Consider the following 13968-nt stretch of genomic DNA (forward strand, 5'->3'; position numbering starts at 1 on the left):
TACTGGGGATCGAACTCATGCCCTTGTGCTTTTGAGGCTGCGGAACCACTGAGCCAAATCCCCAGCCCTACCTATTTTTCATTTTGAGACAAAATCTTGCTAAATTTCCCTGGCTGAGCATGAATTTCCAATCCGTCTGCCTCAGCCTCCCATGGGGAAGGGATTAGAAGGGATATTATCAGACCCCTTAATCTGGGGGTAATCTTAGAAGTAGCAGTACCTGGGAGACAGGATGGGCTGGGAGCACTAAGAGAATAAGAGGTAGGCATTTTCTCTGTGGACTGAGAAGGACTTAAGAAGAAACACCCAGTGAGAGAAAAGAGGGACCTTGACAACAAGTTGGAAAATAGGACTCTGCATCATTGCATGTGAAATCCAGGTGATTTAAAATATCAAAAGGGTAGGAAATCAGGAGCAACCCAGAGCAAACTGAACATTCCTGCAGAAAAAATGAACAAGAGCCGGGGATTTAGCTCAGTGGTTCTGCTACCTGTCTTGCAAGCAGAAAGACTCGAATTCAATCCCCGGTACCAAAAAAAAAAAAAAAAAAAAAAAAAAAAAAAAAAAATGAACAAGAAGGGCCGGGATGTAGCTCAGTGGCATTGTACCTGCTGGCAAGCGCAAGGTCCTGAGTTCGATCCCCGGTGCCAGGGTGGGGTGGGGGTGGGGGGAATGAACAAAGTGCTCAAGAAAGTCAGAATGTTCTCTCTTTTCTTTTCTTTCTTTTTTTTGCACAGTACTGGGGATTAGACCCCGGGCCTCACGCGAGCTAGGCAAGCAGTGTAGCACTGAGCTACACTCCCAGTCCTAAAAGGGCAGAACTTTTAAAGTTGCTAAATTCCCTTACTCCTAAAGAGGGAATTGGTAAAGAAAATATGAGACAGGACTTTGACCTCTGTAACCTGTGTTTTCCCAAGCACCTAAACTGAGCACAGTCCAAGGTTTCTGCCTTCTTTACAGCCTGCCAATTTTTTCTCAAAGGTACGTCCCTCCAGACCAAGTCAAGGGACTGGCTTATACGAAAGGCAGTGCCTCCACCCCTGTCCAAGGCTCCATGCCAGAAGGGAAGCCACAGAGGACACTTCTGGGGGACCCTGTGCCATCTGTCCCAGATGCTGCCACCTCTGCAAGCCAGGTACCTGTCAGATCTGCCCTGCACATGGATGTGGGGATCCAGGTGAGGTGGGGGTGAGACAGGTTCCGCTATCCTAAATCACACAACAGTAGAGGCGCTGGGAGTTGGTCCTTAGCCCTGCTGTTCCCGGTAGCTGGCATCTGTCACCCCAGCCCTTGTATCCCTCAGAAGACAGGAAATGGTATGTGAGGAAGTTAACGTCCACTCCAATAATCCTGACCACTCCCTCTAAGGACAGAGAGGGCCCAGGACACTGTTGGGTACATTCTTGTGTATCTCAGAATTACCTTGACTTAATGTGGTCTAAAATAATACAGTTCTGGGGCCTCCTGTAAGGGGTGTGATCAAAATATACAGTGAAAATTCAAAATTTTTTTAGTATTATTACAGTAAAAGACACATTGTTATGAGTCCCCCTCAAAATACTCCCTTCCTTTGAACACACTTATCAATTAATCTTGCCACTTTCTGAAGCCATTCTGAAGTCCTCTTGTCTTTATGAAGTATGATCAAAAATGTGGTTGGGTAGGAGAGTCAGCTCAGTGGTGCCACCGCCTCCCTCACAAGTGCAAGGTTTGGAGTTCGATCCCCAGTACCAAACAAAAAGTGGTGAATGCTGCTGCTAAGTGCTGTCCAATAGAAAGGCAAGCAGTAAAAATATGATGGAGTGTCCTGTCCACCTTATTCACCAGATCTGGGATCATGGAACTTTTGGCTCTTCCTTAAAGTCAAAATGACCATGAAAGGGAAATGTTTTGAATTGGGTCAGGACATTGAAGCAGCCACAACAGGGCAGCTAAAGACCCTTAGGAAAGAGGACTTCCAGAACTATTTCAGCAAGTGGCAGTCAAAAGACAAAACAAGTAGGAAACAAAGTGGCAGGAATGATGGGATAGGTGTGTTCAAAGAAAGAGGGCAAGTATTCTGAGGGGGATTCATGACATTGTGCTTTTTTGTTTTTGAGACAGGGTCTCACTATGTAGTTGACACTGACCTGGAACTCACTGTGTAGCCCAGGCTGGTCTCGAACTCACAGTGATCCTCCTGCCTCAGCCTCCTGAGTGCTGGGATTACAGGCGTGTGCCACCATGCCCGGCCTTAACACTATGTTTTAAATCACATCTCGTAGTTAGAAGATGAATTGGATTTGAGTAGAGAGGAGCTGAGACACCCTTTGCTTTGGAAGCCTCTCAGTTGAGGGTAGACGTTCACTCTGTTCTCTCCATTTGCCTGTCTGTTGGGGCAGCTGGGAGCCATCAAGGGGCCTGTGTCCTCTCTGGGATTCTAAGTGCCCTGTGCAATTCTTCTCCTCCAAGTTTGTCAGCCAGTCTCAGGCTCGGACAGCTCAGGCCCGGAGCTCCCAGCCTCCTTCCCACTCCTCCGCCAAGAAAGCCAGCACTGACCTGCTGGCTGACATTGGTGGAGACCCCTTTGCTGCTCCCCAGGCGACACCATCTTTTGCTGCATTCCCAGCCTTTGTGGGTAAGTGGGCACTGCAGTGAGAACCTTCTTGCAGTGCGCATGCCTGTAACAACACATTCAGCCGCTTGGGGTGTCCAAGTTTTCCATGGCTCTTGATATCTTCATTCTGATAAAGTGATAGTTGTTTGGAAGCAGCATGCCTTGGAGGACTGGGGTGGAATCATGTGGCAGAGATTACGTATGGGATTACATATGGCCATGAAACATTACAGCGGGGGGCTCCTAGCTCTTGGTTTTAGAACTCAGAAAGAGCCTTTTTGTTACTTTCTCTTGATTAAGATGGGAGGAAGTAGATTATCATGTGTTCCATTTCCCGTGCCCTTTTCTCAGACATCATCAGTAGCAGCAGAGGGTTGAACAAAGTTGTACAGTATCTAATTTCCCTTTTTCTTTTTCAGGTCCCTTCCCCCACCCCCCAGAAACATTTTTTTTTCACGTGATTCTGCCCAAAAACTAGGCCCTAACGAAAACATGTCTCCTAGACTAGGGATAAAAGATACAGAGACTGAACTTGGAGACTTCCAGGGCCCCTGTGCTTATATGAGTCTGGCTCTCAGCCTCAGGCCATTGCCTTGTTCCTCTAAAGGAGACTCTAGACAAGCAGAAGTTCCCTAAGAGTGATCTTTGGCCCGTAGAATTAGTAGATATGTTTGTAATTATGCAAAAGATTTTCTCCACACAACTTTTATCTTCCCTCCACCTGCAGGCCAGACACCTTCCTGTGGGGGCTTCGCCAATTTTGACGCCTTCGGCAGCAGTCCCAGCTCTTCTGCTCTTGGAAGCCTCCCTCCTGCGGGCCAAGCCCCCTTCCAGGCCCAGCCAGTGCCCGCAGGTAAACTGCCACCCACTGCCTTTCTCTTCCAGTTGCCCTTCATTCAGGTCCCCATTGACCTGACAAAGGAGGTGGTGCAGAGAAGCAGCCCCAGGGAAGGAGGCGTGTGTGACGCATGCCTGTTGCGGGAGAGGGCACTGTGACCCCATGTTTCACATAAGGAACTGTCTACAATGGCACCAGGGGTTGTGCAGGTTCTACACTAGACAATTTCTGACCGGGGAATGAGAAAGACCTGAGTCTTAGATAAACTGAGCGTGGATGGGAATTTTTCTCTAAAGTGCTCTGGTTGTGTGTGTGTGAATACTGGCCCCAAAGGGTCAAAGGGCTGGGTCAAGTTCAAGTTCAAGTTCTTGGGAAGACCTCAACATCTCTCTAATAGCAAAGGCCTGCAAAGTCCAATTGCAGGAGGCTCTGAAGGCCTTTTTAAAGCACCTGATTGCTCCCCGGCCTCCAGATATCAGTGTGCACAGCCTCGGGGGAAGGCAGCTGGAGCCCTGTAGATCCAGATGTCTGTGAACAAGCCAGTGACTCACACTCTCTCCCTTCTTTTCCCCTCCCTCTCCCTCCTCCACCCTCACCGCCAGCCAGTCGGATGCTAACTGGAAGTTACAGCTTTGGTAAGTTACTCTTCCTACCCCACAGCCTGCCCAAGCGCCTCTTATCGTACAGTTTTGAATGCAGAAAGGATCCATGCACAATTTGACCAGGGCTTTGTGGTAGAGCATGTACTTAGCGTGCGTGAGACCCTGGGTTCAATACTGACCTCCCAAAGAGTTATCACCACCGAGCTGTTTTATAGATGAAAGAGTTAGTCGGGCCATGTGAAGACCACAAAGAGGCAAAGCTGAGACTTTTATTTTGATTTTATTTATTTATTTTTGGTACCCGGGATTGAACTTGGGACCTTGTGCTTGGAAGGCAGACAGTGGCACCACTGAACTAAATCCCTGGTCTGATTTTACTTATTTTTAATGGAACAATGAGAGACCTTTTATATTAATAAAAGTTAAAACTCACAAGGACGTTCTCCCAGTCATGTACTTAAAGTAACGGACAGTGAACCTTGAGATTCTCAAAGCAAAACCTATTAGATGTGATGAGCACCTAATAAATCAACAGAGTGAGCCGGGCATGGTGGCACACACCTGTAATCCCAGCACTCAGGAGGCTGAGGTAGGAGGATCACTGTGAGTTCGAGACCAGCCTGGGCTACATAGTGAGTTCCAGGTCAGTCTCAACTACATAGTGAGACCCTTTCTCAAAAAACCAAACAAACAAACAAAAAAATCAAGAGTGGACTATAATACACTCACAAGATTACTACGTAAAATAGGTAGATAATAAAACAATAAAGATGATTTGAGTAGTTGTTTAATAAATTTGTTCTAACAAATGTAAATAGAATTTTATAACTAGCAAACTGTATATTCTTTTCTTTTATGGTAGTAGTTATAGAAACCAGAGCCTTACACACACTAAGCACATGCTTTACTACTGAGCTACATTTCCAGCATAGAATATATGAAGTGTGATAAAAAATATGGTGAATGTTTAATTTTTTAAAATGTATTATGGTAAAAGGCATATTGCCATTAATCCACCTCAAAATATTCTCCCTCGTTTCAAACACACTCATCCCATCATTCTGGCCACTTTCTGAAGCAGCTCTGGAAGTCCTCTTTCACGAGTGTCTTCAGTTGCGGTGTCGTGGCTATTTCAATATCTGAACCAGTTTGAAATATTTACTTTTCACGGTCGTTTGACTTTGTATGACTTTGAAGTTGTATGGTGCCAGATCCAGTGAATAGGGTGGATGAGGACACACTGTAATTTTTCTTTTCAGAACTCAAAGTATATTTTATTTAGCATATTTTAAAAAATAAAAATAAGTAAATTAGTAAACTCCTACAAAATTTTAGCAATGGAGTTTGAACTGTAAACTGTATTTATTCCTGTCTTAAAGTTTTAACTCATTCAACATAGACATTTGCCATATGCCAGGCGGTACGCTAGCTACTTAGAATATAAATTTGAAAATATATGATTTTTTTTGGGGGGGGGACCAGGATCGAACTCAGGATCTTGCGCTTGTGAGGTGAAAATATATGAATCTTGACACCTAAGAAATACTACTTATTTTCACACTGTAATATTTTTATTTGTTTTTTTCTTTATTTGTTTGTTTTGGTACCAGGGATCAAACTTGGGTCCTTTCTCTTATATGTTTTTACTTGATAGAAATTGCCATAATTTTTTGACCAACATGGAGGGGTCATAACCTAATACAACAAATGTTTAAATTTTAAAACTCCAGGGCCATGGATTTAGATCAGTGGCATTACACCTGTCTCACAAGTGCAAGGTCCTGAGTTTGATCCCCAGTACCAAAATATATATATATTTATATCTATAGATGTAGATATATCTGTAATAGCCAATCAGAATACTTAAAACACCCCCTCAAAACACACTCATCCCATTGTTCTTGACACTGTGTCTTCTACTGTATTAAATTTTAAACATTATTGTACCTTTTGATCATCACATTATTTTCAAACTTATAACCCTGTTATAATTTGACCATGTACTAGGAAACAAAATCTTTATAAATTCAAAAACAGATAACTGCACAGGTCATGTTATCAAGAGATGTCCTAAATGAACATTAAAGCTATGAAACAGATAGAAGAAGTTACAGCATAAAAGACAGAAAAAAAGTTGGGCCAGGGATTTAGCTCAGTGGTGCCACTGCCTGCCTCGCAAGCACAAGGTCCTGAGTTTGATCCCTGATGCCAAAAAAAGAAAACAGAAAGAAGTTAATATCCAAAATTATTTGTGGAGCCAGGGATTTAGCCCAGTGGCACTGTACCTGCCTTGCAATTGCAAGGTCCTGAGTTCGATCCCCAGTACAAAAAAATAAAAGCATTTGTGAAACTCATACATAAACCATAGAGAATGGGGTAATAGACAAGGAATAAAAGCAGATATTCAGAAAAAAAATATAGGGCCAGGTGTGGTGGTGCATGCCTGTAATCCCAGCACTCAGGAGGCTGAGGCAGGTGGATTGCCATATGTTTGAGACCAGCTTGGGCTACATAGTTCGAGGCCAGTCTGAACTATATAATGAGAACCTGTCTCCAAAAAAAGAAAAAAAAGAAATGAAAAAATATCCTCAACATAGCTAATCAGAAACTCAAATGAGGATAATATTTTATATTGACAAAAAATCTGAAGAAAGATAATGGCCCATGTTACATGGGGACATGGACCCTTTTGTATACCACTGGCTGGAATATAAATGAAATACAGGAATATCCAGTTTATCAAGAGTTGCTTTCCTGGGAATGGGAGCACTAGATGAGACAGCTGAGATAAGGTTATTTCTTTTTTATTTTGATGGTGCCGGGAGTTGAACCCAGAGCCTCATGCATGTTGAGCATTTGCCCGGCTCTGAGCTGCACCCCCACCCAAGGTTGTGTAACACCTTCCTGGTGCAGAATTGCGTCGAGACACTGCTTACCCGGCAGACCCAGAGAGATAAGTCTGTTTAGGTACTGAATGCTTTGTCCAGTGTCTGCTCATCTCAGAAAGCAAACTCTGCAACCAAATCCAGAGCCAACCAACATTAGGCTCCTGCTGTCACTGAGTGCTTTTCCAGAGTATGTCTATGAAGGAGACAAAAGCTCCCCACTCTGCAGCTGAGAAAACTGGCTCACATGAGCAGTGACTTGGCTAAAAGCAAATGCTACGGAGTGGAGGCCCCATTCTCTCTCTTTCTCTTGGGTACTGGGGTATTCAACCCACTCAGCATTCATGCTGAGCTAAATCCCCTATCCTTTGTTACTTGTTATTTTGAGATAGGGTCTCCCTAAGTTGCCCAGGCTGGGCTCGAACTTGCCATCCTCCTGCCTCAGCTTTCCTACTCATTTTCTTCCCCGCACCACAATCGTGAGTATTCCACTGAGTGTGACACAGAACTATTGAGGAGCTGGGGTGGAGCTTAGTGGCAGAATGCTTGCCTGGATGTGCAAGGCCCTGAGTTCAAACGCCAGCATGAACCAAGGTCATATTGGGTAGGAAGTATGAAGAGATTTTGAGAGGCAAGGTGTGTCTTCTGACAAGCCTAGATTTATTTTTATATCTCTGAGGAGGAGTGTGGAGAGGGGAAGTTTCTGAAACTGCGGTTTCTCTCAGACTGCTCTGAGGTATGCGTGCAAGCAAGCCAGCTGCATAGAAGCAAAGCTAAGTGCGGGGCCCTGTGAAACACCCACTCAGTGAGGGCCCTGGTCATCTGGTTTAGGGCCAGCGCTGCCCTCTAGTGTCCGCGGATGGCACAGCACAGCCTGCAGCTCAACACCAGAAGCAGCCCGGAGGGGTGAAGGCCTGGTCCTCCTTGTGAGAGCACCCAGAGCATGAAGAGTCTGATTTATTGGAGGAGAGGGAGATAGTTTTCTCAGAAATGCCATCTTCAATGAAGGGCAAAAGCCTGGAGGACCAGGAAGCCCAGCCCAATCTGCCTACAACCTGTGGTAGGAGGCCTGCCAGAGGGAAGTTCGGAGAGGATGCCCTTGTGGAGAAAGCAGGATTGGAAGGGAGTAGGTAAAGGGAGGCAGATGGTCAGTAAGATGAAGCTGGCCTTGAAGACCTGGCAGTAGGAGATGCCAGGTGTTTTTTGGTTTTGGGGGGGGGGTTTGACACTGGGTCTCACTATAGTTCAGGCTGGCCTTGAACTTGTGGTGATCCTCCTGCCTCAGCCTCCCAAGTGCTGAGATTACAGGCATGCACCATTACGCTTGTCAAGTACAGCATTTAGATGGGGGAAAGCATGGAGATGCAAATCACAGTCCTAGGCCCTTCAGGAAAACCCAAAATTTTATTGTCAAGAAACCAGGCTGTGGGCCAGTCGTGGTGGCACACACCTGTAATCCCAGCACTTGTGAGGCTGAGGCAGGAGGAGGACTGCCCCAAGTTCAAGGCCAGTCTAGACTACATAGTGAGACCGTCTCAAAAAAAAAAAAGATCAGGTTGTGGTCATAGAGAGCCAGGGAGCAAACAGATTTCAGAACCAGTCAGGCTTTGCCTTTTCCTTGTCTCATGTCACCGCTTTTCCATTTGGCTTTTCCTTCCTCTTGTCTATCAAAAGGAAGGGGGGAAGAAAGGAATCTTTCTTGGCCTATTTCCCCCTTGTTCTTTCCTACTTCTGGTAGGACTTTGTTCTGTCAGTTCTCCTATCTGAACCCTCACCTCCACTTTCTCTGACTTTTTCCCTTTTCTACTAATACATTTAAAGTTTCCCATGCTGCCAGGCGTTTCCGCTGCCCGTCAGTGCTGTCTGCCGGCTCCCTTGCTCTCCATTCTTTCTGTTCTCCCATTTTTTATACATTCTATGGAAAAATGTACATAGTGTTCTACACTTTGATTTTATTTGTTTCTTTGTCCACAATGGGGTACACCCCCAGCCCTCTTTTTATTTTGAGACAGGACCTTGCTCAGTTGTCCAGGCTGGGCTCAAACTAGTCCTCCTGCTTCAGCCTCTCACTCAGAGTGCTGGGATTACAGGCATGCACCACCACACCCAGCTTTATCTTTTTACCTCAGTAGTACTGTCAACAAACCTAGCACCTCTTGCTAAGTGTGCACTCTACCACTGAGATACACCCCTAGCCCTCTTTGTTCTCTTTTATAAGTACATAAAATTCCATTGTATGTATATGCCATTATTCATCTCATCATTTCCCTGTCAAATATTTCGTATGTCTACAGCCTTTTACTACTAATTAGTGCAGCAGTTAATTCTACACGTTTTGCACATGTGCAAGTCATGTTGGTAAGATTTGTTCCATTGGGGATACAGTTGATAAAGAAATAAAAGCACAGGTCTGGGGACTTAGCTCATGGTGCCATGCCTGCCTCACAAGTGCAAGGTCCTGAGTTCAATCCCTGGTACTGGAAGTAAAAAAAAAAAAAAGAGATAAATAAAAGCACAGCACTACAAGCATGTTAGGTTGTTAGGTGCTGTGAAGGACAAGAGCGGATTGCTCCAAGAAGAAATCCAGAATCAAATCCACCCTGGTGGCTAGGGCAGGCTGCTCTGAAGACAGGCTTCTGTTGAACATAGTAGAGAGCAGGAGTTAGCAGACAGAGCCTTTTGTTGAAGGCCGAAGCTAGAGGCTGGGGGGTGCTCAGGAGAAGGGTATGGTTTTCCAGAAACACACCAAATAGCAGAGGTGCTACGAGGATCCAGTTCTGACTCCCAGTCAGATATCCCTGTCATAAACACCTATGGAGCACTGTCATGTTGCGGATGCTAGGCAGACTTTGCTTGGCTTCGGTAGGAGTGAGTCTTCTGCCTCTCTGCATCTGTGGTCTCAGTTCACCTTCACAGAGCCCTGAGTGGCTGGCAGGGTCCCACAGTGCTGATGAGTTCCACACACAGGTAAAGAGGGTTTTGTGGAATGATGGACTCAGGCCAGGAGCTTATCATGCGATGGGATTGCTTGGGATTGTCTTGCTCCTCCAGCCGTCTTGTAACACTTCCCTGTGGGCCTGGCCTTCTGTGCTTTGCTTATTGGACATGAAGACAGAAGAGACCCTCGTAGTTGCCTGGCCCCGGGAGTGATGTGCCCGAGCTCAGGGCGTCAGTCAAGGCGGCTTCCCAAGAGGAAGCGGCTCCATGAGTATCAGTGGCCGGGGATTTCCGCACAGTCCCCGTGCGTCTCTTGAGTGTGCTTCAGACTTGCTGTCCTTCACAGCTCCTCTGCCTGTCCCTTCCTGTGACACGTTGATAAAGACAGACATGCAAGCCAAACTAGAGCAGGTGGGAGGATGGCCTGACTCAAGGAGGAACTGTATTTCCAAGTGGCAACTTGAAGTACTGGGGACGGCCTAAGCTGTCACCTTGCCCAGAACTCAGAGGGGGACAAGCCCTCCCACCCTGGGGGGAGCATTGCCAATTCAGCGCATTCTGAACAGCCAAGGGAGCCTCCTGGCCATCGCTCTACTCCTCTACCACACCCCACTTCTACCTCCTGCCCCTTTCTTCCTGTCTCACCCAGCTCTTCCTGTTTTATCTCTCATGGTGGCCCAGGAAGCAGCCAAGTGACTCCATTTGGTGCCGCTCCGCTTGCAGCTGCCAGTCAGCCCAGCAGCCTCACAGATATGGGCAGCCTCCTGGGACCTGGGGTGCCAACTGGAGGTGTCCCTGGCAGGTGGGTCTAGGCCTCGGGGGATGTCCCTCAGGGCTGGTCCTGCCTGCCCCACCTCAGCTCCTCCTGCTCCCCTCCCTGTCAGTCCCCCTCCTGCCCTGAGAGCACAATGGCCATGTTCCCCTGGCCTGGAAGATGAGCACCCCGACTTCTCTCCACATCCTGCAGCATCTTCGGGATGACCGGCCAGGTCCCCGTGCTCCAGTCTGCCATGCCTGGTGGTGGCAGCACAGGACTTGCCTTTGGAGGTGAGTCCTGCCTGCCTCGGGGGACCAGGCAGGTCCAGGCTCTTCCAGAGGAAGAGAGTGAAAACAGCGAAGGGAGCAGGGCGGGAGGGCAGGTCAAGCTTCAGAAGAACTTGCAGTAATCACAGGTTGAGCAAGTGGAAAGTAACTCTCTCTCTCTTCCTGTTCTACCCCAAGCAGCTTTCACCAATCCATTCGCCACCCCTGTGGCCCAGCCCCAGCTGCCTTCCACCAACCCGTTCCAGCCCAATGGCCTGGCCCCCGGTAAGTCGCCTACACTGTACCCTGCCTCCCCTTTTTTGACAGTGTCTCTCATGTAGCTCAGGCTGCCTCAGACTCACGTGATCCTCCCACCTCAGTGGAGTGCTGGGATTACAAGCATGTGCCTCCATGCCCATTTCCCCTGCCCTTTTTAGATTCCCCAGAGTACCAATTCCCCAGCAGCTGTCCATCCCACTCCTTACCTCTCCACTTCTCGCTGTGCCCCCACCACTGTTCACCAGCCTAGACCAGACCTATTTTCACCCAGGCCAACACAGGAAGCTAAAAGCAAAAGCACCCAACTCAATCAGAATTTTAGGATTAGGAAAAAACTAAAAGTACACTTGTTGTAATCCCAGGGACTAGGGAAGCTGAGGCAGAAGGACTGTAAGTTTGAGCCCTACCTGAGCCATTTGATGGGACTCTGTCTCAGAATAAAAAGGGCTGGCATATTGGTCAGCCTTTCCTTTGCTGGGACCAAATATCGGACACCCAGAACTCAAAGTAGGAGAGATTTATTTGACTCATGGTTTCAGAGGATTCAGTCCATGTTTGGCTGGCTCCAGGGCAGAAATGGCATTGTGGAAGGACCTGGCCGAGGAATGTTGCTCGAGCCAGGAAGCAGAGCAGGAAGAGCCGGAGAGGAGGATTCACCTTCCGGTGTGACCATCCTCCTCCAGCCCGGCCCCGCCTCCTCACAACACTTTGAGCTCTGACTCGGCATGGATGCGTGCCCCATGAGCCAGGCACCTTCCAAACCTCCTCCTCTGCCCAGGAGAATGTGGGGGACATTTTAGATCAAAACCATAGCAGCTGGGATGTAGTTCATGGTAGAGCACTTCGCCTAGCACATGCAACTCCTGGGTTCTATCCCTAGCCCCGCAAAAACAAAACAAAAGCCCAAGTCAGTGAGTCTCTTGTCTCCAGCCCCTGTCTGTGTCCCTAAGCTTCCGGGAGATCACTGTGAAATCACAAACCTGCCCTTGTCACCCTGGGGCTCTGCAGCTTCTGCTTCTGTCCTCAAACTCCTGCTCATCCTTCTCTGCGGTCCTGAGGCCAAGGAGAGAGGAGTGGATGGGCTCCCAGGGCTCAGCCTCTTTACCCTGTGAGAGACATACTGTACCCATTTTAGAGACAAGAAAGCTGAGGCAGAGGGATAAAAACACCCTCTGCCATGGACAGGATGGCAGACTTGATGGTATTCTTCATACTCATTCAGGGTCCTTCTGAGGAAAGGATGTAAGGAAAACCGTTCTCAGCCCTCTGGGGAGTTTGCCTTAGCCTTATCTCACCCCACAGGGCCTGGTTTTGGGATGAGCAGCGCCGGGCCTGGCTTCACCCAGCCAGTGCCACCCTCTGGGGTCTTTGCCAGCACCTTCCCCTCCCCGCTGTTCCCACCGCAGACCTCACTGACTCCGCAGCAGAATGGTAAGGGTTTCAGATGCATCTTCTCTGGCGCAAGTTCCCCTGCATGTAGACAGTCAGCCCTCAGTCTTATAGGAAGTTGGTTCCAGGACCACTGGGGCTCAAGTGCCTTATATAAAATGGTGTGGTATTTGCACAGGACTGAGTTACCATATTTAGTTCAATATAAATGCTAGTTAAATAGCTGTTACATTGTATTGTCAAGGGATGGATGTCAAGGAGTAAAAGGTCCATGCACGTTCAGTACAGGCCCAGGAGAAGAGCTACTTTCAATCAGTGGTTGATGCTGAACCTACAGATTGAAAGGGCCCCTGCTGGTGCTGTGCCCCAGCGCGCTTCTGAGCTAGTTCCATTTCTGACCAGTGGGGGGAGCCAGGGAGCAGCGGACGTGCCTGTGACGTCCAGCAAGCTACTCTCTATCTTTAGGCCAGAATTCCACAGGAGACCCTCTGGCCGTCCCTTTAGGATGCAGCAAGTGCCTCTGTTCCAGGAGGAGCCATGGTGGCAGTATGGGGCTGGTCATATCAACTGATGCACTGTTTTTGCTTCCCAGGCTCTTCCTTTGGGGACTTGGGATCCACCAGGCTGGTGCAAAGGCCACTCAGCCAGCCATCTGGGATCTCTACCAACCCCTTCATGGTGAGTGCCTGGTGTGGTGCTGGGGACAGAATCCTCCCAGCAGAGGGCGACATGGGGTGGGAAACAGGCCTGGCCCTGCTATTGTCCACACTGCCCCCTATGTGCTCTCCACATGGTGGTTCCCGTGGTTTCGCGGTTTTGGGGGAGAAGGGAATCCTGAAGTGCATTCTTCTATGGCCTCCAGCTGTTCTTCCCTAATGGAGTAACTTCCTGTTGTTTTCTTTCCAGACTGGATCCTCACCAAGCCCATTTGCCTCCAAATCTTCAACTACCAACCCGTTTTTGTAGCACTGTGTCCTGGGGGGACCTCTTCCCCATTTTCTGGGACTCCAGAATGCCTTGGGCATTTCTGTGGGTCTGAGACCAGAATGAGCCTGGTTGCAGGCAGGGGTCCCAGAGATGTGGAGATGCTCACGCTTTGCTGGAAGGCGTCTGGATGACTCACAACCTTGGGTCAGCAGCCCAGGGGCTTCCTTCCTTCTCCGGCCACGCCCACCCAGGGGGCCCAGGGAGGTGGGCAGGTGGGGCTGGCCCAGAGGATCCATGGCAGTGTGTTTTTCAAATTACCAGTTATGCAGACAACCCTCCTCTCCTGCCCTTGACAAACACAGCAGTCCCCTCACTTCTGGCCCATCCAAGGGCAGAGGAAGTTGTGGTCACCACTGACTAGCTATGTAGGAAGAACTCTTCCTCTCCTCCCATCCCAGCCTTTTTTTTTTTTTTTTTTTTTTTTTTTTTTTT

At 48.1% G+C, this 13968-nt stretch overlaps 1 protein-coding gene across 5 annotated transcripts in view; it reads left to right on the forward strand.

Annotated features, from left to right (window-relative positions):
* Window positions 1-13608, forward strand: part of Agfg2 (ArfGAP with FG repeats 2) — a 28119-nt gene extending 14511 nt beyond the window's left edge. For 2 of the 5 annotated variants that reach the window (XM_010609341.3, XM_010609366.3), the window contains exons 4-13: window positions 982-1177; window positions 2452-2617; window positions 3324-3449; window positions 4037-4069; window positions 10540-10660; window positions 10826-10905; window positions 11080-11166; window positions 12463-12591; window positions 13142-13227; window positions 13456-13608. In XM_010609341.3, the coding sequence (XP_010607643.1) occupies window positions 982-1177; window positions 2452-2617; window positions 3324-3449; window positions 4037-4069; window positions 10540-10660; window positions 10826-10905; window positions 11080-11166; window positions 12463-12591; window positions 13142-13227; window positions 13456-13515 (1084 nt within the window). In that variant the 3' untranslated portion in view covers window positions 13516-13608. The remainder of the gene's footprint in view (window positions 1-981; window positions 1178-2451; window positions 2618-3323; window positions 3450-4036; window positions 4070-10539; window positions 10661-10825; window positions 10906-11079; window positions 11167-12462; window positions 12592-13141; window positions 13228-13455) is intronic. The other 3 variants (XM_010609352.3, XM_010609358.3, XM_010609369.3) reach the window with 3 other exon arrangements.
* Window positions 13609-13968: the final 360 nt, after the last annotated feature.

The sequence above is a fragment of the Fukomys damarensis genome, unplaced genomic scaffold, assembly GCF_012274545.1.
Source record: "Fukomys damarensis isolate Sample0158 unplaced genomic scaffold, DMR_v1.0_HiC HiC_scaffold_17, whole genome shotgun sequence".
NCBI lineage: Eukaryota > Metazoa > Chordata > Mammalia > Rodentia > Bathyergidae > Fukomys > Fukomys damarensis.